Source organism: Rhinolophus sinicus, linkage group LG16 (genome assembly GCF_036562045.2).
Source record: "Rhinolophus sinicus isolate RSC01 linkage group LG16, ASM3656204v1, whole genome shotgun sequence".
Taxonomy (NCBI): domain Eukaryota; kingdom Metazoa; phylum Chordata; class Mammalia; order Chiroptera; family Rhinolophidae; genus Rhinolophus; species Rhinolophus sinicus.
The window spans coordinates 31,676,430-31,704,338 of NC_133765.1; the positions used below are offsets into that span (position 1 = coordinate 31,676,430).

Consider the following 27,909-nt stretch of genomic DNA (forward strand, 5'->3'; position numbering starts at 1 on the left):
CAATAGTACAATTGTGAAGACAAAGATGAGATAAACCCCGTAAACGGCTTAGAACAGTGCCTGGCACACTAAGTATTCAAACAATTGTATATGACTTTTATCATCTCTGTAGTGGTGGTTCCCCTCCCCCTCCAGCAGCGGCTTCCTCCCCCGCAATGCCAGCCCGTGACGTGGGTGCTGCCACTCGCACAGTCTGGGTTTAATTGGAAACTAAAAGAGATGGAAGGATGTTCGAGGCCCCTCCCTTGACTCTGAACGGACCCCAAGGGAATGTGCGACTCTCTCTCTAGCTACGCCTCCCGCCGACCACGGATACTGCTCCCAGACAGGGCAGGGAGGTCCGACGGAGAAGGTAGTGCCCGAATGGTAGGTAGGGGAGGGTCGGGGAGGTGTGAATATGTTGGGGAGGGCAGCCAGGGGACACATTGCCTCTTCTGAGCCCAATGCCAACTCACCAGGAGCCACTGGCCACGCCCATCATGGCCGTGGGCCGCTTCCCACCTGGCGGTCCCGGACTCGGCGCGCCCAGGTTCCGCGGCCGGTGCGCTTTGGCGCACTCCGCTGGGGTGCCGGCAGAGGGCGCGCGAGGGGGATTGGGGACCAGCAGGGTCCCGGCGGGAGGCGGGATTGGGGGGAGGGCCCTGGGCCGCCCCCCCTCTCCCTCTGCCCGCCTTGCCCGCCCACCAGGAGCTCCAGGCTGGAAGGCAAAAAGCGGAGGTGCTCCCTGAGCCGCTCTGCCTGCTCCGCTCACGGCTCCTACCTGTGGAGTCCTAGGGGACGCCCCCTCCGTGGACACCTATCGTTTCTCCTCCTTCGGAAACCTCCCTCCCAGCTACCCGCGTCTCGGACAGGCGGCGCTCGGACTCCGGGACAGGGCGCCGGGCTCGCAGTGGGTGATATGTAGACGCCCTCCCTCCCTTCCGCGGTCCAGCCTCGGAACCTGGGCGCCCTCCTGCCCGGAAAGTTTGGGGCTGGGCGCCATGGCCAAGAGCAGCTCCCTGAATGTCCGCGTGGTGGAGGGCCGGGCGCTGCCCGCCAAGGACGTGTGAGTACTCCCAGGGCGAGTGGGGGGTGAGGGGCACACCGCGCGTGGGATGGGGTGGGGGTCGTCCATTCCTCCTGTGAAGTGGGCGCGGATTCTTGTCCAAGACCCCGCATTGGGGCAGATCCGCTTTCACGGAGCAAGAGGCCCCCATACCATCGCTGTCCTGGTGGGAGGGGGCGCCCAGACTTAGCAGATGCCCCGCCCTGCCCCCAACAAGGGGGATGTCTTTGTTCCTGGGATGCACTAAAAGGGGTCTTCCAGAGATTCAGCCTTGGAGATTAGAGGGTCGGATTCTGTCGGATTGGGGAGGGGTTTGCCTGCATGGGTATCTCTTCCCTCCGTTAATCCAGGCAGGTGTTGGAGATGGGGCTTCTCCAGGCCTGGGTGGGCTCTGATCAGCAGAACCCTGGGGAGGAGCCCGAAAGCTGGGACATCCAGGTGGCCCCAGCAATTCCTCTATGTATATCTGGGGTTTAGGTTTGCAGAGTGTCACCAGATGGCCAACTGTCCAGCCCGGGGTGGGGGAAAATGGGCGGCGCTCTTGACCTAGAGCCCTGAGCTCCCCAGCCAGTAGCTCCCAGCCCAGTGTGGGCCTTCCCTGGATGCTGAGTGGCTTGAAGAGCCAAGTCCCCCCTCAGCCCCCTCCCCAGCCAGATGTGATGGGGCTGGAAGACCCTTGGGATCCCTGTAGTACAGTCCTTGGGTGTGCTTTCCTAGCGCTGAGTCAGCAGTTGCCAAATCAGCAGGATGGCCCAAAGGATCCCCCTCCTGCTTGGCCTTGAGCCCAGAAAGGGCTCTGAGGGTGTGGGCACCTGGGATCTTTGGCAGGACATCAGCTGTGTGACCTTGAACCTGGTCCTCTTTGGGTCTCGGTCTGCCATCTGTGCAATGGGAGCTCAGGACAGGGGTGTTCACGCCCCATCCAGCTGTGAGGGTGGAGAACCTGTTAGGATTTACCCCCATGACCAAGGTAGCAGGAACCTGGATTCTGAGCCTTAGCACAGGTCCAGGCTGGGGCTTAGCTCTGCCCTAACTCCCCCAGCTGTGGGCCCCCAGCAAGGAGTATCCTGCCTTTGATGGCATGAAGCTCCCCCTTCCCCAACACTGCAGCTTTGTCAAGGGGGGAGCTGCTTAGAGCTCTCCATCCTCATCAGCTTCCCCAAATAAACATGTCCCTGGGATAGAAGCAGAGATGCTGTGGGAATGCAGCATCTGGACAGGCCTCCTGCCTCCCTCTTTCTGTGATGCCCTCTCAGAGCTCCTGAGAATGACAGACTCCAGAAGTGTCCGGGCAATGAGGTTAAGAGTGGGGGCCGGCAGCCGCTGGAGGGCTGGGGTGGGGGGGCTTCCAGAAAGCAGATTTCCATCTCACTGTGCTCAGAGCCCCCCACCCCACGCACACACACCAATCCTGGTAAGGGCCAGGAGGGAGCTCCTTCTGCCTCTCCTTAGGAGGGAGCTGAGTCTTGCCTGGTTCTTACATCTCTTGGCCACCCCTCCTTCCCCATGTTCCTGGGCCAAGGTGAGCTCTGGGGTGGGGAGGAGCCACTAAGCACTAGTTGGGGATCCCCCCACCCTGCTTCAGTTTCCCTCGCTGTCGGCTCCCTTGATCAGAGGGGCTCTCTCCTCAGAGCATGCTGCAATCTCCCTGTCCACGGGGACTCTTAGCTTGGGTGTGTTCTCTCTCCCCGCTCCTAAGGGAAAGGGTCCAGATTCTTCCTGAAACCTCACCAGGTTTTAGGGGGTGCGGTTCTGACTTGGCATAGGAGGACTCAGCCGATTATTTTATTATTTTTAAGGAGGGCGCAGCTCACAGTGGCCCACGCAGGGATCGAACCAGCAACCTTGGTGCTATCAGCACCACGCTCTAACCAACTGAGCTAACTGGTCACCCTCAGCCAATAATTTTAGAGTTATTACTATCATTAATAATAGCAGCGGTCACATTGTAAATTATGTAAATATCTAACCATTATGCTGTAACCTGAAACTAATATAAACTAATATTGAATGTCAAGTCTAATTGAAAAAATAAATAAATAAATACATATTTTAAAAAATAATAGCAGCTGTCAGTCACCGAGGGCTGACTATATCGGGCCAGGTCCTGTGCTTAACACGTCCTGTGATCCTATTAGCATTTCCATTTTACAAATAGGGAAAACGAGACCCAGAGAGGCAAAGTCACTTGCCTGAGGTCACGAAGCTGGGATTGGAAGCCTGACTGCTACGAAGCACAAACCAGACTGGGCAGGCAATGGTGCGGGCCTGCTTTCCCACGCTTGAGGTGGGGCAGGGGCCATGGGAGAGGCCAAGAGTCTGGAGAGATGGGGGGTCTGGGGAGGGCAGCCCTCTTCCGCCACTGGTGCCCCTACCTGATAGAAGCCTGATAAGGCCCTTTTGCGTCCGAGCCCTGGAGCTGACGTATGAGTCTGGCTCCCATGAGGGGCTGGGGGTTAGGCCAGGTCAAAAGGAGGGGGCGTGTCTCCCAGCCCTTTGCTGGTAGGATCCCAGCACACATCTGCAGTTGGGGAAACTGAGGAATGGGTGCCTGCCTTAAAGAAGCTCAGGGATAGAGAATCCAGAGACTGAAATGAGAGGTAGGGGGTTAGCCAGTCACTGGCATCCAGGGGGTTGGAGCCAGGTGGGCTCCTGGGGTTACTGAGCCCAGTGGGTTTGGGATAGATCCAGAAGGGGAAACTGAGGCCTGGGACAGAAGGGGGATCAGAGGTGGAACCCAGAGAGGAACTCAGAGGCATATGCCACTGCCCAGTCTGAAGTGTTCAGAGATGGGGACCCGATTGGGAAATGGAGGCACTGGAGCACCCTGGGGGGGGGGCTAAAGGAAGGAGTCCAGAGAGGAAACTGAGGCACAGGAAGGGCTCAGCCAACAGACAGGGCTCGGGGTGGGGCCAGCTCCCGGTGCCAATGACCCTGTTCCTTGGGATCCCTGAGGCATTTGTAGATTGGTGACATGCTGAACTGAGAGAGGGTGGCAGAGACAGAGGGTGGGGGCTGGGGCATCGAGGGAGGGGGCCATCTGGAGAAGGGATCGTGAACTAGGGTGGAGGTGGCATTGGTTAAGAGCATGTGTACTGAGCCACTGGATTTGGGTTCTGACTCTGCCAGATGGGGGTTAGGGGAGGGGGATAGAGGTCCTCGCCCAAGGAGCTCACAGCTCAGAAGCTGCGGAGAGCCTAGGAGACAGACACTAAACCCAGAGAGAAACTAGGGGACAGGGTGATTTCAGACGCTCAGAGGCATTGGAGGTCAGTTTTACACAGGACAGTGGTGGTCAGAGATGGCCTCTCTGAGAATGCGACTTTTAGGGTGAGGTTTGAATGACAGGATGAAGCCAGACATGACAAGATCAGGGACAGTGTCTTAGGTGGATGGAGCAGCCAGTGCAAAGGCCCTGAGGCTTGACGGAGAGCTTGGTGGAAGGAATGGCCTGCGTGATGGAACAGGAGAGGAGACGGCTGGACTGGCAACTCCTTATGAAGCGGGGATGGCACTGGCTTTGGTTGGCCAGTGGATCAAGGCTGCTCAAGGGGATGGGGCACATCTCTTGGTTGAATTTTGAGGTCTGGGTGCCCTGGTCTGTGCCTACAGTGAGAGAGTCTGCTGAGGTCCATCCCCGCTGAAGGCTGAGCAAGGGGAGTCCCCTCCCCAGAGAAACTCCCATTGAAATGAAAAGCTGGTGAGGGCAATGCTTACCCCAGAGGGGGGTGTTAAGACACCTGCGGGGAGAGGTCTGGGGCGAGCCTGAGATGCCTTCCTCCATGCATTGTCTCCTTAGTTCCTTCAAGTGCCCTAGGAAGTGTGTTAATATTATTCCTGATTTATAGAGCAGAGAAACTGAGGTCCCAGAAGGGAGGGGTCTTGCCTGTGATCCACAGCCAGCAGGTGGGGAAGCCAGGTGTGACTCTCCAGCACATGCTCTTCTGCTTTGGGTTTCCTGGAACCAGAATTCCGAACTTCCTTGTTCCAGCCTCAGTGTTCTGTTTCTGTGGGTGGAAGTCAGGGATCCCACATGTGGTGGGTCAGGGACGCAGTGGGTGGGCTGGGCCGCCATGACGTCTGCTGGTCCCCTAAGTTCCTGCCTCTTAGCTAGACTTGCTGTGTGACCCTGGGCAAGTGTCTTCCCCTCTCTGAGCCTCAGTTGTCTCTCTCTGTATAATGAAGGTTAACTGGGACCCCCACCCATGGCTGCCCTCTCGACCCCCATCCCCATCCACAGGTCTGGTAGCAGTGACCCCTACTGCATAGTGAAAGTGGACGACGAGGTGGTGGCCAGGTGAGGACTGGAGAGACTGGGTCTGGGGAGGGGCTCCTTCTAGACCTGGGGAGTCCAGGCACAAGAATTCACAGGGAAAAGAGGAGCTGGGGGACGGGGTACTTGTGGGCCTGATGGTGGCTGCCTTGTGCCCTGGCCTCAGGACCTGCAGTGGGGCTGCCAGCTCCTCTCCCCATTCAGCCCTAACTGGTCCACACCTTCCCCCTGGACCTGCTGCTCCCTGGGGCTGACTCAGCGGCTGCCAGCCTGTGCCTCCCACAGGGGCCTCCCCGGGGGCGGGTGTCTCACGCTTGGCTGGACTGGCTTGTTCCGGGCCTGCTGGGTGCTGCGGGCACCGGTGTGTGTGTGTGTGTGTGGGTGTGTGTGTACATGTACCCAGCTGGGTCTACTTGTGAGTGTGTGGTGGGGGGGTGTTGGAGAGCTGGTGTGAATGCCTGTGGCCAGACGTGTATGTCCCTGGGGGTGTGCAGGCTCACTTTGTGTACTTGGGTTTGTGTGTGTATATGTGTGTGTGTGCACGCTGCCCTGTACACACGTGTGCACCCTTGCCAGCTTATTTGGGTACTCATGCACCGATGTGAGGGTGTTTGGTGTGTGAGTGAGTCTGGGCAGCAGCGGACATCTGGCTGGGCCATGCTTGGTTCCCACCCCCGCAGGCCAAGCCAAGGACAGCTCTCAGCCCCCGCAGGTCTGAGGGGGTGCGGGTGGGCGGGCAGCTGAGACCTTGGTTCCTATGGAGACAGCAAGATTTCAGGATGCTGCTGGCGCTGGTTCTGGTCCAGATGGGCCAGGAGCTGGGGCAGGGAGCCTGCCTGGGGGAAGGTCAGCCTGCAGCACCCCAGCTGACCCCTTGCACTGTCTCTCTGTGCTCATGCTGCCCCCTTACCACATTCTGATTCTGCCCCCAAACCTGCAAACTGATTTTCTGTGTTACCCCAGGCTGCTATCTCCACCTCTCTGGGCTCTGAAGAGCCTCCTGCCTCAGGGGCTGGAGAGCCTGAGGAACTTCCAGGGTGTTTGGGAAGAAGCATCCATCTGATGGTGGTGCCCGGGGCTGGGGTAGAAAGCAGAGTGTGCGTGCGTCTGTGTGCACGCTGGTGTGTGTGCTCACACTCTTTGTTGGGGAAGAGTATGTGAAAGGAAGGAGGATGGGAGTGACAGGTGTACAAACCACATTGTGCAGCCATAAATTTGTTTGTGTCTTTACTGGGCAAGTAGGTTCTTTGTTCCCTGTTGGGTAAAGGGAAGTGTGTCTGTATGGGTGTCGGGGTGAGGGTGCTCTACGTATGTGTCTGTTTCTGAGTTTGTCTTGGTTCTTCATCCTCCTGTGGTTCCCCCTTGCTTACTGAGTGCACTGGCCCCTGCTGACATCATGGTTTCCTGGCCCCTCACACTCCTCCCTTCCTGTTCCTCAAACTCACTAAGCTCATTCCTGCCTCAGAGCCTTTGCATATGCTGTTCCAGCCATTTGGAATGCTTGTCCTCATTCTCTCTCCCCCCTTTGTCTGATTAGCTTCTGTAGGAATCCTTTCCTGACCCCTCCTAGCCCCACTCCCAGACCCGACCAGGCGCCACTGAGCTAACACCAATCACAAGTCTTCTCTCACTGTCATAAGAGCTCGGGAGAAAGCACCTGCCCATGGAGGGGAGCTCTCTGGGGAAGGGACCTTGGCACCTCTCCTCTGATTCCCCATAACTCGCGAGGCTTGGCACACAGTTGGGATGAGAGTTTACGGAGTGACTGACTGACTGACTGACTGACTGACTGACTGACTGACTGAATAAAATTATGCATGTTGTCAATTACGGTGTGTTTATGTGATTCTGTGTGTGTGTGTCTGCTGTGCACAAGTGCATGTATGTGAGTGTACCTGTGGGTCTCTGTGTGTGCCTGGGCATTTTCTTGTCTGTGCGTCTGTGACTATGTGTGTTTTCTCTGTGTGTGTCTACATGTGTTGGTATGTAGAAACACGTAGATGTGTATTTCTAGAGATTTCTGAGGCTGCATATGTGTACCTGCGTATGCGTGAATGTGTCTCTTTGTGTCTCTGGCTTCCCCGGTGTATGTGTGAGTGTCTCTGTTTCAGTGAGTATCCCCATGGGAGTGTGTGTGTGTGTGTGTGTGTGTGTGTGTGTGTGTGTGTATCTGGGTCCCCAGGTGTCTGCCACCTGTGTGGCCCAAGGGTTCCCAGCCCCCTATGCCCTCCTTTGCAGGACAGCAACCGTCTGGCGCAGTCTGAGCCCCTTCTGGGGAGAGGAGTACACTGTGCACTTACCACTGGATTTCCACCATCTGGCCTTCTACGTGCTGGACGAGGATACGGTGGGGTGTGTGTGCTGGGGACCCAAGCCTGGGCACCTGAGGGGAGGCAGAGGCAAAGTACCCACCCAGCCACCCAGCCCTTCATGCCTGTCCCCACTTCTCCATGGGTGGGGCAGGGTCCCTGACTTGAACCCTCACCTGCTTGCCTTTCTGCAGGCACGACGATGTCATCGGCAAGATCTCGCTGAGCAGGGAGGCAATTGCAGCTGACCCACGAGGTAGGTGAGGGACACTGGGCCCCACTGGGCGGAGGGAGGAGGGGGTGGGCATTTGCAAGGGCATGGCAGGCGGCACGGGGAAGCACAGAGCCCTGAGTGGAAAATTATTTCAGGCTTTGTTTTTAAACAGGGCAGAGATGTGGGCGTAGAGCTATGTGGAACGTCACCGGTATGACAGTGGATGAGAAGCAGCGGGCAGTGAGGGCTAGTGTGGTCCAGGAAGGCTTCCTGTAGGAAGGGGAATGAGTTTGGCAAAGATGCTAAGGCACATCTCCATGGATTCTCATCAGGCACAGGTCAGGTCAGATGGAGTACTTGGTGAGGGTTGATTGGAGAGGACCCTAGGTGCCAGGGCAGAATCTAGACTCTTCTGGGTATACTGGGGAGCAATTGATGGTTCTCAAGCAAGACAGTGAAGATATTGGCGCCATATTATTGAAAGATGGAGTGATAGGAGAGATTAGATACAGTCTCAGAAGCTCTCTGTGCTGCTTTGTGGATACTGGGTCACGGTGGGATAGGAGTAGTAGATCTAGGAGATCAATTTGGAATCCGCACAATAATCAAGTAAGAGAAAACTGACGGCATCCTGGAGCTGGGGGTAGCAGTGGAGCTAGAGAGAGGTGAGATGGAGCTTCCATTTCCAGCAACTTGGGGACTAGATCCTCAGAAGGGCCCTCCTGCCACATAACAGTGACATCCTGAATTAGGTGCAATTCCTAACACATTGTTGGACTTGCTGTAAAGAAAGAAAATCCTCAGTATTCTCCTCCCATTCCCCAATCATGAGCAAAACCTAACAGGGAGTGGTGAGCAATAGCAAGGAAGCAAGGAAAGATTTCCCTGAAAGTTAAGTCAGTGTCAACTCTACAGTCAACAGGCTAAATCTCGGGCTAGGGCCAAAGGCAGATGGTATTGACCCTGAGACCCCCCCTTTAGACTGAGACCCTTGAAGAGGCCCAGAATAAGCGAGCACCACACCTCTCCAGAGATAAACATCCTCAAGGTAGGTTTCCCCCCGAGTGAGATCAGACAAACATGACTTCACAATCAAAGACCACCACACCCACAAGAAGTGGGCCACCATGAGGAAGAGAGACAGAAATAATAGCCATCAGATTTAGACCCACAAAGACTTTAGATTTTGTCATTATAACATACAGAATTTTTAAAAAATGAAGTATTTATGTAAATAAAGATGTAATCACCGGAAAGGGTCAGCAATGACCACAGTAAATTAAAGCACTACATTAACAAAGTAGACAGACTTGACAAAGAACCAAGCCACGCTTTTAGAGACAGCTGGTCATCCAGAACAGAAGTGAGAGTTTAGTGAGCTGGAAGAGACGTATGAAGAAATTATTTAGATTTTGGCCCAGAGAAACAAGAAGGAAAATATAAAAGAGAAGTTCAAAGATATGGAAAATAATGGAGACAGTCTAAAATCCAGTTCATTGGAGTTCTAGAAGGAAAGAATGGAAAAAATTGGGGAGAGGAAATACTAATAAAAAACACTAGGGAGGGAAAATGTTTTAAAAAAATTGAAGACCTGGAATTTTCCAGAACTCAAGGAACAACATGATTTTATAAGTAGGAGAAGTACAATCTGTACCACTAATCAGAATTCAAAAACATCCTTACCTAGACACATTGTGGTGAAACTCAAGAACATCCAAAGAATAGATTTTAAAGTTAGAGAGAAAAGATAAGACCACTGACACAAGAGAAATTACTAGGCTGAAATGACTCCCAGTAACTACAGTGGAAGCTAGAAGTCAGAGGAACAATACCTTCAAAGTGTTGAGAGGGAGAAAGGGAGAGGGCGAGGGAGAGAGAGAAGGAGAGATAGAGAGAGAGAGAGAGAGAGAGAGGGAGAGAAAGAGAAGGATTGAGATTGACATATTCAGGCAGGGAGAATGGTCCAGACAAAGGCTCACAAGTAGGAATGCCCATTATCTTTTTGAGAGGTGAGTACGCTGAGACTAAATGACGGAGTACTTCATATACCAGGGTGAAGGAGTGTGATGGTGCATAGCCAAGGGCGTTGTCAGGGTTCGAATCCTAGCTCTGCCATTTGCTAGCTGTGGGATCCTGGGCAAAGCCCTTCCCTCGCTGGGCGTCATTTTCCTCATCTGGAAATGGGGATAATTACAGCACCTCATCAGAAGGCTAAGCAATGTCCACGAGTTAATATGTTTTTAGTGTTAATTGAACTTTTAAGTGAACACAGTGCCACATACACGGTAGGTACTTAATAAAGTTAGTGCCTGTGCCCTCCAGGAATTGATAGCTGGATCAACCTGAGCCGTGTGGACCCGGATGCAGAGGTACAGGGTGAGATCTGCCTGGCTGTGCGGATGGTGGAGGATGCACGGGGCTGCTGTCTTCACTGCCATGTGCTCAAGGCCAGGTATGCGCATGCTGGGGGTGTGTGTGGGGTGGTCTGAGAATGAGCAGACATCCCCTGGTTCCACCAGCTGCCTTGGTTTTTGGTGCCTCTTCATTTCTGGGGCACTTCTGGGCTTACAACCAGAATCCCATATAGACAAATAGTTCAAGCTCCCTGGATTGCAAGTTCTTGGGGTCAAAGCACAAGCAAAATCCTTGTTGGGTCCCCAGTGACCAACAACCAAAGGCCACACACTCAGGATGGCCAGACAGATGTGTGAAGGTGTATTCATCAAATTGTAAGTGATAGATACCAATTTATACTGGCCTAAGCCTATTGGTTCATATGAATGATGGGAGCTTCAGGCATGGCTGGATCCAGGTGCTCAAATGATGACATCTGGAATCTGTGAACACAGATTCCTCAGTTGTTTTTTGTGTTAGCTTCATTCTGAAACAGTCTCTCCCTAAATGGGGCCAAAGATGGCCCCAGCGGCCCCAGCTGCCATCGTAACAACTTGGCAGCTCCAATCAAAAAAGAACTTCAGTCTCTTACCATTTCCAACCAATGTCCTGGGACTAATTCTTGTTGGCTCAGTCTGAAGCACATGCCTGTCTCTGAACCAATTACACTGACTCTGATTGGTCAGGCCTGAGTTGCAAGCCCATTCCTGGAGTGCAGCTGGGGATCAGCCCACCAAGTCATGTGGGCTGGGAGTGGGGGAAGGGAGGTCCTGTCCCAAAGAAACATCTGAAGGAAGACGGACTGGCAAAACCCACAAATGACCCTCCGGGACCACCAGCTCCTGGGATGTCCATCTCCCTTCACTCCTATTTGTCCCCTTCTCTCTCTTCCTTTCAGTTCCCCCATCATTCTGCCTCCTAAACACTTCCACCCCCTTTCTCCTCCCATCTCCCATCTTGTTTTTATGCCTTTTTTTCACACCTTACTCCCCCAACCTTCATTTTTCAAACGATCCTTGCCCAGGTTGGGGAAGATCTCTATTTCTAACTTGCTGTGTGACTTTAAAGTCTTTTCTTGCCCTCTCTGTGCCTCTCCCATCACCAGCTGGGGCTTCCTGGAGTCTGAATGAAAGGCACCAGGGGGGCAAGAGACAGGCTAATGGCTTCAGCATGGGCCTGGGCTCCTCATCTGCTTTGTGTCCTGGGCCTCCTCACCAGCCACAAAGCTGTGCAGGATCCTTGCAACAGGAAAGGGACAGATTGCTGTCGCTTAGCAACTGAGCTGGCTCCTAGGAAACCAAAGGCTTTGGATGCCTAGCAAGGGTGGGAAAGGAGCAGCAGAAGGAAGCAAGCAGCCCCTGGGGGTGTCCTGGATTTGGGGGACCTCAGGAAGGAGGGATGGGGGAGGCTGATTGGCATGACTTTGGGTTGTCATGACAACCAGAGGCAGGGGTCTCTGCCTCATGCCTTTTCTTGGGTCCTAGGTAGGGTGTGGGCATGAGTGTTTGTTGAATGAATGACTGAGCTGAGCCCTCACTCCTGGCCAGCTGCTATGCTAAGTCCTTTACACACATCATCTCATTAACTTGGGCCCAGACCAATGTGAGGTTGGTCTGTTATTACTCCCATTTTGCAGATGAGAAAACTGAAGCTCAGGGAGATGGAGTGACTTTTCCCAGTGTCACCAGCCAATGAATGGGAGAGCCAGGCTTTGAACCCTGGCATCCGGCCTCCCATCCAAGGGCTCCAGGGGAACTGAGGCTCCCCTCCCCCTCCCCATGGCACCTTTGCCTGCTGGGCTCTGTGATGCAGGACATGACCTTTCTGAGCCTCTGCGTTAGTCAACAGGAAGATACGGGGTTTGGACAGGCACGATGAGGCTGGCTCCTCACTGGGTCCCTACAATGGAGCAGTTCATTGCCTTGGAAACCAGCGGCATTTGAACGTCTACCCTGAACCCCTTTTCCAAGGCCCTGCTTGGGTTTTGGTCTTCAAGGATCCTGTGTCCCTCATTCCTTTCCTCATCTGTCCCCAGGGACCTGGCCCCCCGAGACATCTCTGGCACTTCCGACCCATTTGCACGTGTGTTTTGGGGCAGCCAGAGCTCGGAGACTTCGGTGAGTGATGGAGGGGAACTAAGAAAGAGCGGGGCATCTGGTGGCAGGGTCCCTGTCAGCTCTCTTCCTCACTCCCTCCTCCTCCCCCAGACCATCAAGAAGACTCGCTTCCCACACTGGGATGAGGTGCTGGAGCTGCGGGAGGTGCCAGGTGCCCCATCTTCACTGCGAGTGGAGCTCTGGGACTGGGACATGGTGGGCAAGAATGACTTCTTGGGCATGGTGAGCCCTCCTTCCCACACCCTCCATGGCTCCCCACTGCCTCCAAGGGAGAAGGAAGGGGAGATGGGCTGCGTATCCTGGGGCTCCGAAGGGGTGATGTGAAGGCTGCCTCATCAGGTTTCCGGGCCGGGCCTAGGTAATGGAGTGCTGTTGCCCCATTGTACATTTGAGGAGACGGAGGGTCTCAAAAGTACAGGAACCTGCACAAGGTCACAGGGTTAGCTCAGATTCTTATTTTGGGATGAGAGTACCCAGGATGCCTGTGTGCTGGCCCTGTGCTAAGTGTTTCTCCAGCCTAACCTCATTTACCCTCATGGAAACTCCATAACCCTGAGACTATTGTCCCCATTTTATAGATGAGGAAACAGGCTCAGAGAGCTAAGTGGTGTTCCCAAGGCCATATGATTAAGAAATGGCAGAGCCAGGATTTAAGTGCAAGTCTCTCTAACTCCAGAATCTAAACCCTTAGCTCCTATTTCTGGAAGAACTGAGCTCAAGGTTTTTCTCTTGGAACCTCAATTTCCCCATCTGTAGAATGGGTGTGATCGTTCCTGCCTCTCTGGGCTGTCTATCGGGGCTGACAGTTTCTAAAAGGAGGCAAGATTAGAACAAGTAAGAGGGAAGCTCAGTTATGCATTACTGGTGGGAATGTAAAATGGCACAGCTGCTTTGGAAAACAGTCTGGCAATCCCTCAATCAAAGACAGAATTACCCCAGTGACCCAGCAATTTCACTCCTAGGTTTATACCCAAGAGAGGTGAAAACACATGTCCACAGAAAACTTGTACAAGTTATATCTCTATAAATTATATCTCTATAAAGTTATTTCAAAAGAAGGAGGTGGGGTTCTAGGACCCTCTGGATTGTCTTTAAGCCTTTTGATGGATGCAATTGTGTCCTTAAACAGAGCTGAAAATACAGTCGGTTCCAGGCATGTTGTCTCTAGCAGCTGTTGTGAACTTGGGCAAGTCACTCTACCTCTCTGAGTCTCAGTTTCCTCAACTAAGAGTCCCTGGAGGTCCTCAGTGCCCTGGCAGGACTAATAATTTGGGACTGGGGGAGGGAATGTCACTGCTGTAGTGTCGATGGGATACGATGGGGAAGGAGGAGGGGGCCCCTGGCAGGCTACGCTGCCCCTTCTTGGATGGGCAGGCTGAGCTCTTCCAGGGCTGGGTAGGGCAGGGCAGGGCTTGACTGAGGGTCCGTATGTCCCCTCACAGGTGGAGTTCCCCCCGAAGGTCCTGCAGCAGAACCCACCCAATGGCTGGTTCCGCCTCCTGCCCTTTCCCAGAGCCGAGGAGGATTCTGGGTAAATGTGGGTGTGGAGGGAGAAGGCCAGGCTGGAATTATGTTGTGTACCATCTTCAGCTCAAGGTCAGGTCCTCGTGGGTGCCCACGTCAGCCCACAAGCTATCACATGTCACTTCCTTCATTCACTTAACAAATGTTTGTTGAGTGTCTCACAATGTGTGTTTGCGTATGTCCAAATGAGTTTTCCTGATACCCATCTACCTGCAAGCACGTCAGTTCAGTTGTTACTGTGTGTTCAGAACCTTGGGTCCTTCCACACCTATCCACACCTGTTCACACTGTGCATTCTTACACACTTGTTTATACCGGCCACACCATTACACTGTCTGCGCTTATCCATTCCTGTTTATACCTGTCGATATATGTGTTCACACCTGCGTGGACTGGACACACCTGTTCACACCTGCCCACAGCGGTCCACACCTGTCTAGTTTTGCAAATATCCATGCTCCTTGCCTGTGTTCACACCTGCCCGTCTTGGCTCTCCGCACCTGCCCGTACATACTTCCTCACCTACGTACCTGTGATCTGACCCTGGTCAGGGGGAACCTGGGTGCTCTGCGGCTGAAGGTGCGCCTCGTCGAGGACCGCGTCCTGCCCTCGGAGTACTACCAGCCCCTCGTGCAGCTGCTCATGGAGTCTGTGCTGGGGCTGCCAGAGGTGGGTGCGTCAGGCCAGCAGCTCCCCGGGGGCAGGGTGGTGCATGCAGACCTGGTCCTGGCATCCCCTGGCTTCAAGGGTACCTCTCTGGGCTCTTCTGCTTCGGGGTCTCAGAACCCCAGGCTACCTTACCTGCCTCCTTTCCTTGCCCAGGAGGATGATGCCAGCCCCCTGGCAGTGCTGGAGCTGACCTCGGGGGACTGCCGCCAGGACCTCGCCACCAAGCTGGTGAAGCTCTTTCTCGGCCAGGGCCTGGCTGGGCCCTTTCTGGATTATCTTACCCGGCGTGAGGTGGCACGGACCAGTGAGTGGCCAGAGTGATCCCCAGATGTCAGTCCTCAAGGATGGGTCTGCAGAGGGTCTCTGGGGGAGAAATGAGAGGAGAGGGGCTCAGGCAGAGGAGAGGGGCTCCTGTGTGTGTGCACGTGTGGAGGGTTCCCCATGCTGTGCATTCCAGCCAGCTGAGTTTTGTTACTCTTGAGCTGTGTGACATTAGGCAGATCGCTTAACCACCCTGGGCCTCTGCACTGTGAATGGAGTTGATATGACTGGTCTCCTTGGTTCCTGAGGCTGGTAGAATCCTGACCCCCCACCTTGGGTGGGTGGGGTGAGGTGGATCCAGCCCCTTGAATCCCAGCAAACACTTCCCTCTGCCCTCCCAGCTGACCCCAACACCCTCTTCCGTTCTAACTCCCTGGCGTCCAAGTCAATGGAACAGTTCATGAAGGTGAGTGGGTGAAGGTCTGCTGGGGCCCGGTGGCAGCTTCCTTAAGGGGACCCCCTTCCCAGTACTTACCCGGCCTCCAGAGCTTGGCTGACTTCAGATGGCACTAGGTAGCTGAGCTGGGTGCTGCTGGTGGGTGCCTAGCCTCGTCCTGAGTGGCACCCTGGGTAGTGCCCCCACCCCAGCCCTTGGGCACATCCTGCCTTGCTTTGAACCTCTCCCTGCATGGTCCCCCTGCCCCTAGCTCATGGGCACCCTCCGGCCTCGCCCTCAGCCGTGCCCTGTGTGGTGCCCCCTGCCCCCAGCTCGTGGGCATGCCCTACCTACACGAGGTTCTGAAGCCGGTGGTTAACCGTGTCTTCGAGGAGAAGAAGTACATGGAGCTGGACCCGTGCAAGATGGACCTGGGTCGTACCAGGTGAGTCGAGCCTGAGGGATGAAGCCCGACCCTCCGACAGCCCCCTTGTCCCCTTGGAGCCTTGTCAGGCTGGGTCTGTGCCGACTGCCACCCCCTTAGGAGCCTTGCGTTCCACCCCAAACTCTCACCTGTGAGCTCTTGATCCTCAGGCTGCCTAGTGCAGTGGTTCCGGGCAGGACTCCGACGTCTGAGCTCCTTGGGCTCAAATCCCAGCTCTGCCACCCCTGGTGTGCAAGTTACTTTACCCGTGTGGGGCTGTGAGAATTAAGAGAGTTATGTATGCACAGGCCAGCATTAACCAGTACTCCATAAGTATAGGTGTTTCTGTTCTTGTGGTGGCAGAGACCACTGGGGGAAGGCTCTGCATGGGCCTGTGTGCCAAGGCGGGATCCTGGAGCATCTGATGAGACTGGAGGAAGCAGGGCAGTGGCTGGGGGTCATGCCAGGCCTTTGTGGGCTCCTTCTCTCTTTCCAGGATCTTCCCCACTCCAGCCAGGGTGGGCGGGCTTGATCGCACCAGGCCGCAAAAGCTAGTTGCTGGGCAGTCCATCGGGGACCATGGAAGGGACAAGAGAGGGTCGTACCTTCACTTTGGGCCCTGCAGCAAGTCCTGCCCACACTTTCCAAGCACACTAGAGGCAGGCGAGGAAACCTTTTGCCAGACGAGGAAACCAAGCCTCAGGCAGGGGAGGTCACCTGCATTAAGTCGCACAGCTCGGAAGTTGCACATCAGGGATAGGAACCCAGGCCCTGAACAGAGGGCAGAGTCTGTCTGTGAAACCCAAGGTGAAAGTTTTTCCCAGCACATCTGGCTGGGTCATCTGGGCACCTGCGCAGGGGAAGGTAAGGCTGACTCAAGCGTGCAGTCCTGAGTTCTCATCTCGGCTTTTTCCATATACTTACAAAGTGACCTCTCTGAACCTCAGTTTCCTCATCTGTTAAATGGGAACGATCAGGCTACATAGTGCATCAGGGTGCCATTAGGATTAAATTATATATTTGATCATTTAATGCCAAAGACATTAGTTCAGGGCTTAGCTTGCTGGGTCCAGGGCACGGTGGGGCCGAAACCCCCCAGCCTGTCTTCTGTGGAGTTCTCAGTCTGAGAGTGGGCAAGCCAGCCCCTAAACCTGGATGGGAACAAGAAAGGAAGGAACAAGATAATTGCAGATAGACAAGTACTATTCCATCATTCACTCTACAAACCAACTGTTGAACATTTACTGTGCGCCAGGCTCTGGCTGAACACCGAGTTCACGACAGAGAACAAATGGGCACGAATCCCTCTTTTGGGGCGAGACAGATCACAAACTAAAGAAGAAGGTTCTTGTAGGTGATCAGTGGAAAGAAGGAAGATAAACCTGGGGAGGGTGGTGGGAAGTGCCAGGAGCAGGGGAGGGGCTTGTGATATTCCACAGGGTGGTTACAGCGACAGCCTCTCAGAGAAGGGGACATGTAAGCAAAGAGTTGAAGGGGGTGAGGGTGAGAGTCCTGTGCCAATCTAGTGGGAAAGTGTTGCTGGCTGGGGAAGAGCAAGTGCAAAGGCCCGGAGGCAGAAACGTGTCTGGCATGTCCGTGCTGAAAATGCATTGCACCACGGTCTGTGACGATGGGCGATAGGGGAGGGACGGCCTGTTTGAGGAGGTGACATGTAAGCTCAATGTGGGGACTATCGCAGGCAGAGGGAACCATATGTACAATGTCTGCAAGACAAGAATGAGCTCTGCGTGTGTGAGCGGCAGCAGGAGGCCAGGTGGGGATGGTAGGAGGGGAAGGGTGAGGAGGTGGGGTGGGAAGGTGGGCGCTGTCTGAGCCCAGTGGGGGCTGGTGGAAGGTTTTGAGCGGATAGGTGCTGGGCTCTGAGACAGCCGCTCCACTTGCTCCCCCAGGAGAATCTCCTTCAAGGGCACCCCCTCGGAGGAACACGTGAGGGAAGCCAGCCTGGGGCTGCTGACAGGCTACCTGGGACCCATTGTGGACGCCATCGTGGGCTCCGTGGGGCGCTGCCCGCTTGCTGTGCGCCTGGCCTTCAAGCGGCTGCGCCAGCGTGTGGAGGAGCGCTTCCCCCAGGCGGAGCACAAGGTGGGTGAGGCTCCCCCATTGGGCAGGTGAGGGGCACTGAGGCTGAGAAGGGGCAGCAGCTTGTCCAGGGTCACTCGGAGAGTCAGGGCAGAGGTGGGGCAGAATCTGGGCCACTGTGCTAAAGTGCTCTGTGTTTGGCCGAAGTGGGGACAACATTCCTGGCAGGGTCTGGGACCCACGGGAAGTGGTAATAATAATACAATAATAATAATAATAATAATAATAATAATAATAATAATAATACAGTAGTACCTTGGTTTTCGAACGTCTCCATTGACGAACATTTTGGTTTACAAACGCCATAAGCCCAGAAGTAAATGCTTCGGTTTTCGAACACGCCTCGGAAGGCAAACATGTCACGCGCCTTCCGCTGAGTGCAAGATCCTGAGGCCTCGCTGTCGGTTGTTTTTGAACATTTCAGAACTCGAATGGTCTTCCGGAACGGATTATGTTCAAAAACCGAGGTACCACTGTAACAACAACAGCAGCAACAACAGCAACACTATATGCAGCCCCTACCATGGGTCAGACCTTATTTTATGTATTTATTACCTTCATTTAGCCTTCACATCCACCCTATGAGGTGGGTACCAGTATTATTCCATTTTACAGAGGAGGCAACAGGCCCAGAGAAGTGAATTTACACAGCTAGAAAGGGGTGGTGCTGGGATAGTCACCCCTCCAGGCAGGCTGGCTCCTGAATCTGTGCTCATACCCACCAAATTATAGTGTGGCACAGAGTGAGTGCTTGTTAAATTCCAGCTGTGTGTGTGTGTATGTGTGTGTGTGAAAGAGAGAGACAGAAAGAAAGACAGAGAGAGAGAGAAAGAGGTGTTTAGTAGCCAATACCCAAAATAAGGTTGAGAACTCAGGTGCTGTGTGGTTGAGGCAGGTGAGGTAAAAACGAACAAAGCAGTCAATGTGTGGGGCAGTAGGGAGTGGTGGGGACCGTGGCAAACTAGACTCCCCACAGCTTGTCTAAAGGGGGCAGCTCCAGACTATCAATCTGACCTTCATGTAGGAGGGTCAGATCTTCATAGTTTGTTTTTTCGTGTTTTGTTTTTGTTTTGTTTTTGTAAGCCATTTTTAAGCCAACATTCTTGATTTTAAGTGAGAGGCCTCATTTAAAAAATTTTGGCACTAATTAACCTAAAAACACTCCAACAACAAAACAACAGCCCTTTGAGCCACTCATGAGGCATTTGCAGCTGGACTGGCCTGCGGGTTACCAGCTGGAGACCCCCGGGTGTGATGCGGAGCACACCTTCTGGGTGGCTGTCATTGTTCTTGCTTACGAATGACATCAAATGAGGCTCACTTACATGGTGCTGATGTACCAGAAAGGTGGACCTGGGTTCACGCTGCAGAAAAATTTCAGATAGAAATGTTGGCGGTATCACGGCCCATCCCTAGAGCCTGGGTGAAGAGCTCTTGGTTCCCCACTTCCTGTTTACATATGGGGAAACTGAGGCCCAGAGAGGTAAAGCGCCTTGGTCAAGGGTTGTAGACTCACACGGAGGCCTCTGGACTCCCAGCTGGGGTCTCTCCCTTCTCCCCCTCAGCTCCTGCTGAGGTGTGGCCTCAAACTGAGATGTGGCTTATTTATGCCCCACTTTGCTGGGCTCTCGCCTGGGCTGCCGGCAAAGGTGCTAAGTGGGACAGAGCAGTGCCTGGGAGGAGGGAAGGGAGGGGAGAGGCCAGCTCCTCAGACAGCCTGGCCCTTGTGGGGGGGAGCAGATATCAGTAACACCCAAATGTCCCCAGTTCTCAGCCCCCCACAGTGGGCAGGGAGCAGGGGCTTTCTCAGGCCCATGAGGGTGGATGGGCTCAAGGGAACCCAGGGGAACCCCTTTCTCTGCCTCTCTGACATCTGTTCCTCCTCCTCAAGAAAAAGAGGAAGTCATGGGCTGATGTCTGAGGCTAAAATTACCCTTGAACATGGCGGGTGGTAGGTGGTGGCCTTGGGGGCAGTTCAGGGTTCCAGATGAGCAGGGTGAGGGTGAGCACCCTCCCTCTGGGCCGCTCCAGGTACCTAGCCCCTGGTAGGGCTCACTGTCAATGCAGAGGTGGCCCAGGGAGTTGGCATGCACCCAGGGAGGGTATTATTTCATGTGTGAATACAGCCCGTAGATAAACACTGGAGCACACACACTCTCGGGCTAAATATAGTCAGCCAAGTATGAGAGGTGAGTGGACAGTGGTTTGTGGGGAGCCAGATGCACCCAGGATGAAGCCACACCCTCTCCCTGAGTTCCCTCTGCTGAAGCTGGGGGAACCAGCCTTACCTGCAGGTGGCCAGGCGTGGGACTCACACCGGCAGGCACCATACTTTACGGTTTGTAGACGGCAGAGGCTGGGGCTCAGGGGTGCATGCAGGATGGGCTCTGGAACCAGCCAAACTGGGATCACCACTGAGCCTCAGTTTCCTCATCTGGAAAATGGAGATAATAATATCTACATGGGGTATCTGAGGATTAAATGTGATAGTTCAAGTTTAGTTCGTGACACTCAGTGAGTACTCCACAGTAGCTAGTGTTGAATGCAAGAGTGTGTGGAAAGCTGAGAGTTCACATCCTGCCTGGGCTCAAATCTTGGCTCTGCCACTTACAGCTGTGTGGCCTTGGTTAAGTGACCTTCCTTCTCTGGTCTTCAGTTTCCTTCTCTGTAAAATGGAGATATAATACCTCCTGGGGTTAGTATTAAATAAACAAATGTATGGAGAGGTATCTGGCCTGTTGCTATTCATTATCATAAATCATAGGTCTGGGTTTGAATCCTGTCTCTTTTATTCATCAGCTGTGTGACCCTGGGCAAGTCACTTGACATCTCTGAGCTTCTGCTTTCTTATCTGTAAAATGGGAATAATGATGGTGCTTCCTTCATAGGGCTATGCCCTTGGCACAGTGCTTGGCACAAAGCAGACTCTGAGAATGGTTGGCTAAATCTGGTCATGCGGGATTAGTATTATTGCTCTATTTGCCAGGTGGAGAAACTAAGGCCCAGAGAGGAAAAGCCTCTGTGGCAGACCAGGATGGCTTCTTGACCCATCTCCCATTTCACTTCCCCTTGCACCACCAGTCTATAGTCCTTAATGCTTCAGTTTCCCCAGGTAGAAAGTGGGTTTTTCCCCTCTCACCTGCTGCTCCTCTCGGTAGGATGTGAAATACCTGGCCATTAGTGGCTTTCTCTTCCTGCGATTCTTTGCACCTGCCATCCTCACCCCAAAGCTGTTTGACCTCCGGGAGCAGCACGCCGATCCTCAGACGAGCCGCTCACTGCTACTGCTTGCCAAGGTACCACCAGTGGAGTGCCCCATTGTGGGTGCTCTTAGCCAGAGAAAAGCATGGTAGAAACAGAGCTAGGAGGCTTCTATGAGTTTACACAGAAGGCCCAAATGAGGCCCAGAGAAACCTATGTCTGAAACACCACCATTAGATTAGCCTTCCCGAGTGTGAAGGCATTCGTTAAGCTCTCTAAGTTCCTCTTTTGAAACACAAACCCTACCCTTCCAGGAGGAAAGTGGGAAGCAGGATAGCAGTCATTCACACCTCACTATTTGTTTAATTAGACCGTCCTTTGCAAAGTGGCCACATTGGGAGGTTCTCATTGGCTCCAGAGTGTGCATGATAGGATCAGACAGTCCTGGGCAGGGAGATCTGGGCTCAGGAGGGAACAGAATAATAAGGGCCCAGGGGGTGCATATTTGCCCACAGGAGGGAGAGATATTGCCTAAAGCAGCGGCTGCTATGAGCTTTCTCCTTCACTGAGCACTGCTTTGGGAGCCAGGACTCTGGGACTCTGTTCTCGGTCCACAGAGGCCCTTCCCCCTTGCAGTGACCTTGAGCCTGGCATCCCCTGTTCCTTTGCTCCAGGCTGTGCAGAGCATCGGAAACCTGGGCCAGCAGCTGGGCCAGGGCAAGGAGCTGTGGATGGCCCCCCTGCACCCCTTCCTGCTGCAGAGTATTTCACGTGTGAGAGACTTCCTGGACCAGCTGGTGGATGTGGATGGGGAGGAGGGTGAGTTCCTGTGGCCTTGCCACGTCTGGCTTGTCACACCACTGGACCCTTGGGACCTGCCCTTCCACCACGCCTCCCCCATTGCTAAGCACCGAGACTGTGGACCTGTGGGTCAGCTCGTCAGTCAGCTAATATTTCCTGGCACCTATTCTGCCATTCTAGCCAACATGGAGATGTGGGTGGAGATTGTGGCAGGGAGTTCATGCAAGTGACAGATACCTATTAAGCGCCTACAATGTAATAGACACCGTACCAGATGCTGGGAAACAGCAGCGAACAAGACAGAAGAAACTCCTGCTCTTATGGAAGTTTTATTCTAGTGGAGACAACAGGCTGTAAGCAAGATGAATTAGCAAATCATATGGTGTGTTAGGGACTGATAAGGGCTAAGGAGAAAAAATAAAGGACGGAAAGGAATGTCGGGGTGGCAGGTCAAACTTTTAGGATGGCTGGGAGTGGCCTCACTAGGGTGATATTAAAGACCTGAAAGAGGACAGAGAGAAAGCCATGAGGATCCTGGGGAAGTGTTCCAGGCTGGGAAAAGCATGTGCAAAGGCCCTGAGGTGGGGCCAGAAAGGAACAGTGAGAAGGCCGGGGAAAAAGTGAATGAGGGGGAGTGAAGGAGAGATGAGGGGGCCAGATTGTGTGAGGCTTTGTAGGCAGCTGGAAGGATTTGGCTTCGACTTGAGTGAAACGGAGCCACAGGACAGTTTCAAGCAGAGGAGTTGGGACTGAGTCCAGTGTGGGGTCCAGGTCATGAGCTAGTTGGGTCCAAGTCACAGAGGAGCAACCTGTGGAAATGAGAGCTGGTTGTGGCTGGCGGGGTCCCGGTGGTGCTAGGGGGGAGCCTGTGTGTGGGCTCCGCCATGGGTTAACGCCAGGCAGTCTCCTGGACTGACTCCATAATGGGTGGCGCCCCCTGCTGGCTGCCTGCACCACTGCCTGCAGATCCCTCAGGTAGGACAGGGCCCCTCCCTCAGTGGTACCATTCCCTATGGAGGCTTCATCCTCCTGGCTCCAGGGGAGCAGAGGAGAATCCTGCTCATCCCTGAGGCCCTGGGCACGAGGGCAGATTGAACCTGGACAGAGGATTCACTGTCCCCCCTCCCCATTTCACAGAGGCTGGGGGCCCGGCTAGGGCCCTGGTCCCATCCTCCGTGACTGTTCGAGAAGGCTACCTGCTGAAGCGCAAGGAGGAGCCTGCCAGCCTGGCCACACGCTTTGCCTTCAAGAAACGTTACTTCTGGCTCAGTGGGGAGATGCTGTCCTACTCCAAGAGTCCTGAGTGTCAGGTGGGGCCCCAGTCCACGGTGGAGGGGTTTCCAGTGGTGGCCTCCCTCATAGAACGGCCTCTTCGTACCATGGGTGGACATGGAGGCCCAGGATGGGGCAAGGACTTGCTCAGGCCCTCGTAGCAACTTGGCAAGTCCACCCTCTTGTGCCAGGCTCTGCTGACACCCTTGGGCCAATGGGTGCCCAGGACAGGCCCAGTCATACCCCTACATGCACTCACCATCAAACGCCCTTCAGAACATGTGCATAGAGTGGCCCTGACGTACCCCCTAGATGTGGTCACGCACAGGACATGGACAATGCTTACCTCCTCTCATCTGTTCCCACTCAGATCTATGCACACATGCTGTCGTGCAGGGTGCCAGGCGGGGTCTCAGCTCCTGCTCCCCACATAAGAACGCAGGACATGGTGAGGCCAAAAAGGAACACCCATGGAGCCATAGATAGGGGAGTCATGCCACTATAGTCTCACTGGAGGCTGGGTTGGAGACACAGGAAGCAGGAGCCACACTGTTCGCAACCCTCACTGCGCCGCTTGCAGGCTCAGCCACCATCTTCTTGCTAGCCCCCATTTTCCTGCTAGCGTAGCCACGGCAGTTATATTAGTGGCCAATAGCTCACTGGTTACAGCTGACGGCCAACTAGCCCCAGCTGATGGCCATCCAGTCACAGTTGATGGCCATTTACTACCTGAGCCAGCACCTTTCCATGTGAGGCCGGGAGCCTGGAAACTGCTTTCTGGGGCTCTGTCCCCATACATGCCATCAAATTAGGTCTGCTCACTCGGAGGTACCTGCCTGGCTGTTAGGCATACACGTCCAGGCACGTGTTCACTCACTCATTCATTCGTCAAACATATATTGAGTGCCTACTATGTACCATGCAGAGCTCTAGGCAGGGAGATACAGCAGTAAACAAGACAGAGAATCCCTGTTCTCCTGGGACTGCCATTCAAGTCTAGCACAAACCCAGACACATACTGGGTTCTACTCACTTCTGTGTATGCACCATAAATAATAATAGCCAACACCGGAGAGGGTGCCCACACTTATTATTTCTACTTTGTCAGCATAGCATAGATCAGTTCAACTGTCTGGGTTCTAATTCTGGCTCGACCAGCTGAGTGACTTTGGGAGGGTCATTTATCCTCTTGTGCCTCAGTTTATTCATCTGCAAATTGGGAAGAATAATAGACCCAGTCTCAGAAATTTGTTGGGACGATGAAATAAGTTGATAAAGGTAAAGTGCTTAGAACCACATCCCAAGTGCCATGTCCGTGGTTATGATGATGATGGTGGTGGTGGTAGTGGAAACTGATGCCCAGAGAAGTTGTCACTTACTTAAAGAGTGATGGGGCAGGACCGCGGGACTCGTGGTTCAGCCGAGTGGACATGGACAGAGATCACAGAGGCACAGGGTTGAGTGTCCCCTCCCCGGGGACACTACCTGAGGCACACAGCGTCAGGAATGCTGTCCCTGGCCCCTGCACCCTGGCTGCAGCCCCCAGACCCTCCTGCAGTGACTGTCCTCTTTCTCAGATACGCTCCTCCACCCCCGTGTCATATATCCGTGCGGTGGAGCGTGTGGACGAGGGAGCCTTTCAGCTGCCACATGTGATGCAGGTGGTGACACAGGACAACGCAGGGACACTGCACACCACCTACCTCCAGTGCAAGGTGAAGCACCACAAGGCTGGGGGGCTGACGGCGTCCCCTGGGTCCCATCTCCGCCCCTGACCACCTCCCACTCTCTACAGAATGTGAATGAGTTGAACCAATGGCTGTCGGCCCTGCGGAAGGCCAGCGCCCCCAACCCCGACAAGCTGGCCTCCTGCCACCCTGGTGCCTTCCGCAGTGCCCGCTGGACCTGCTGCCTTCAGGCTGATCGCTCAGGTGAGGCGGCAGGGTCGCCTCAGGCTCCACCCTCCCCACCTGTCAATCAGCGGTAATCCAGCTGGGTCTGGGGCAAGTTATTTAACCTCTTTATACCTCAGTCTCAAGTGTGAAACGGGGTTGGTAACAGTGCCTACCACTTAGGGTTATTGTGAGGAATAACTGAGTTGATATAGGCCAACTGCTTAGAACCCTGCCTAACACACAGTGCCCATTAAATGTGAGGTATTCTTTTATAAGCACCCACTACGCACCAGGTGTCTAGTGGTGCATGGATGGGCATGAGGCTTGCTCTCAAGGAAGACAAGTGAATAACCAGACAATTGTAATACCGCTTTCCAAGTGCCAAGAGGAGGCTTTTGAGACTCCAGAGAATGCCTTTGACACAAGCCCAGGGTAGATCAAGGAGGGCTTTCTGGAGGAGGTGCTGTTTAAATGTGACCTGAGAAGAGTAGGATTTAGGCGGTAAAGTTGGAGACAGGGAAGGGGTAAGGAAGAGGATTGCAGGGAGAGGAAACGGCATGAGCAGAGGCCTGGATTCAGGACAGAGAGGGCGGAAGGACTGAAAAAGGTCATTGTGCCTGGAGCCTAGACTGTGGGAGGAGGCTGGAGAGAGGAGAGGCCACTGCTATGTTGGGTGAGGTGAAGGCAGTGGGGCTTGAAGGACATAGTAGATTTGAAGGGCAATTTGAGAGGCAGAAGCAGGGCTTCGGGACAGCCTGCCACTGGGGCTTCCGGAAGGGGAATGGGAGGGGTTACTGGTGACGCTCTGCCCCTCAGCTGCCGGTTGCAGCCGCACACACTTTGCTGTCACCCTGGGAGACTGGAGTGACCCTCTGGATCCTGATGCTGAGACCCAGATGGTGTATCGGCAGCTGCTCCTGGGGCGGGACCAGCTCAGGTAGGTGCCCTGCCCATGCCACTTCACCTCCTATGACCAGCTGGGTGGGCCAGCCACCCGCTGTGGCCTCTGCTGTTCATTTGGTCATTCTTTCCATGTGCATCAGCTGAGCTTGTGGGCGGGGAAGGGGGAGACGGGCTCAAGGCGAGGAAGCACCCTCGGGCGGGCCCTAAGGCAGAACTGGATCTTGGCATCTTTTAATACCTGGGGCTCCAGAGACAGGCACAGACCTTGGATGTGTCCCTTCTCCTTTCTGGCCTCAGGGTCACTGTTATTCAATGACAGAGATTTATTCCAACCAACAAAGACTCTCTGGGGTAGAGACCAAGACTGGGAATCAGCCACCAGCCTTGTCTTTTTCCCTCTCCACTTCCAGGATGAAATTCCTGGAGGACTCCAACATGGATTCAAGTCCGGAGGCGGACTCGGGGGAGGGCTCCAGTACCACGGAAGGTAAGGAGTTAAGGAGGTCCCTTTCCTTTGACCCCTCTGCCACCTCCCACAACTTACCAGGCATATCCCTGTGCCATCCTAGTCCCGCTCCTGTTTCTCAGCCACCAGCAGGCCCAGGGGACTGTGTGTATGGGCTCTGGTACCTTTTAGGATTCTCAGGGTGCAGGCAAACCTGGAGCCCGAGAAAGCCACTGGGTGTGGGTTGTGGCAGCTGCCCTGGCCTGGCTGAGCCCCCGTGTCTCTCTTCCAGGGGCCTGTCCTGATGCCCTGGCCCGGCAGAGAGAGGCAGCTGCCCGCCTGCTGGAGGTGCTCGCAGACCTGGATCGAGCCCACGAGGAGTTCCAGCAGCAGGAGCAGGGGAAGGTGGCCCCCAGCCTCCGAAGGCCCTGAGGAGTGCTGGAGCCAGCCTGGAAGGAGGAGTAGGGAGCCCTTGGGCCCTCCTCAGTGTTACCTGGCCCGAGTCTCCCTGTGGTGGTTGAGTACCTCCTCAGTACTGTGGCTTGGAGGCTTCTGAAGACCTCCTAATCCCATGTGCCCTAAGCCCAAAACCCAGGGCATGGAAGCAAGGGGCCAGTCTTGCACTGAATGAGTCTCATGCTCTGGGTTAAGGCAGACCCAAGTGGATGGGATAAGGAACCTGACTCATCTGGCTCAGCCTGAGGTCTCTGTTTCACTGGACTGGCTTCTACCCACATCGATGAAGCCAGTCTGGCCCTGAGCTGCTGGATACAGCTGTACCTGAATCCCGGATGCCCAAATAGCCTTGTTGCCCCAGACAAGCACTAAGCCGGCTCAGCCCTTCCCATTTTCATGTCTGCCAACCCCTGTAACCTCACTGATCTTCCCAAGCCCTGCCCTTGGCTGAGGTGCCCTCAGGAAGAACAGGTTGGGAGCCCAATGTGTATAAGACTCAGATCCTTGGAGTCTGGGAGACCTTGGGCCAGCCTCCTTTCCCCTATTTGGACCTCAGTTTACCCTGCATAAAATGAGGAGGTTGTGATGGCAGATGTGTGGTTTTCAAACTGGGTTCCGTAGAGGTAGGTTGGGAGCCAAGGAAGAGCTTCTCAGACTGGCCCACAGCTCATCCTTCCGGGGTGTCTGCTAGAAATGCAGATCCCTGACATCCACGCACATCTACTGCATCAGAATCAGAAGGAGTGTGGGGGCAGAAGTCAGGATTGTTAAATTCCTCAAGGTGATGTGGATAAACCCGAGATTGGAGGATCACGGGGCTGGGTGCCTTTGTATGTAGTAGGGTTTGAAATTAGGGTTTGAGGTGCGACTTTGTTTGAGAATGAATCACAGAAGATAAAAATGTTTGGGCACACCCAACTGGCAGAACCGGAAGGGCCTCCAAAGACTCGTTTCCAATTTTGTGTGACTAAACTTGAACCTACCTGGCTGGGGAAAAGGTGGACCAGGATGCGACGCTATCCCGGGGGTGGCCAGCAGGGGTCGCCTGGAGCCGCAGCATCGACCACAGCCACCTGAGCATCCTGGGGGTGTGGCCAAGGCTGATGAAACGCTTGTTGCAGATCTTGGGATCTGTCCCTGTCTGTCCCTAAACAGAGCCTGGCCCTCCTC

The 27,909-nt window shown here is 54.4% G+C and overlaps 2 protein-coding genes across 6 annotated transcripts in view; one reads left to right on the forward strand and one right to left on the reverse strand.

The window, feature by feature from the left end:
* Nucleotides 1-562, reverse strand: part of CFAP73 (cilia and flagella associated protein 73) — a 34,403-nt gene extending 33,841 nt beyond the window's left edge. The window contains exon 1 of the mRNA XM_019733915.2: nt 456-562. The gene's annotated coding sequence lies outside the window, so the exon portion shown is untranslated. The remainder of the gene's footprint in view (nt 1-455) is intronic.
* On the forward strand, nt 204-27,683 carry RASAL1 (RAS protein activator like 1). Of its 5 annotated transcripts, none has more exons than XM_019734011.2 (22): nt 204-366; nt 688-1,045; nt 5,286-5,342; nt 7,557-7,670; nt 7,822-7,883; nt 10,164-10,293; nt 12,271-12,352; nt 12,443-12,574; nt 13,795-13,883; nt 14,428-14,545; nt 14,699-14,849; nt 15,208-15,272; nt 15,575-15,687; nt 17,577-17,769; nt 20,925-21,062; nt 21,642-21,786; nt 22,906-23,078; nt 24,618-24,755; nt 24,836-24,971; nt 25,752-25,872; nt 26,249-26,325; nt 26,576-27,683. In XM_019734011.2, the coding sequence occupies exons 2-22, from the start codon at nt 981-983 to the stop codon at nt 26,713-26,715; spliced, it is 2,439 nt and encodes an 812-aa protein (XP_019589570.2). In that variant the 5' UTR covers nt 204-366; nt 688-980; the 3' UTR covers nt 26,716-27,683. The 5 variants fall into 5 exon arrangements, with proteins under 5 accessions (XP_019589570.2, XP_019589571.2, XP_074178055.1 ...); XM_019734012.2 differs by having other exon boundaries at nt 833-1,045; XM_074321953.1 differs by lacking the exon at nt 204-366 and having other exon boundaries at nt 426-1,045.
* The last annotated feature ends 226 nt before the right edge of the window (nt 27,684-27,909 follow it).

Bases quoted from the DNA above. Each gene is read 5' to 3' on its own strand.
- RASAL1 (XM_019734011.2), top strand. From the start codon at position 981: ATGGCCAAGAGCAGCTCCCTGAATGTCCGCGTGGTGGAGGGCCGGGCG. The intron at 10,294-12,270 runs GTATGCGCATGC...ATCTGTCCCCAG, and splicing joins TGCCATGTGCTCAAGGCCAG to GGACCTGGCCCCCCGAGACA. The intron at 12,575-13,794 runs GTGAGCCCTCCT...GTCCCCTCACAG, and splicing joins AGAATGACTTCTTGGGCATG to GTGGAGTTCCCCCCGAAGGT.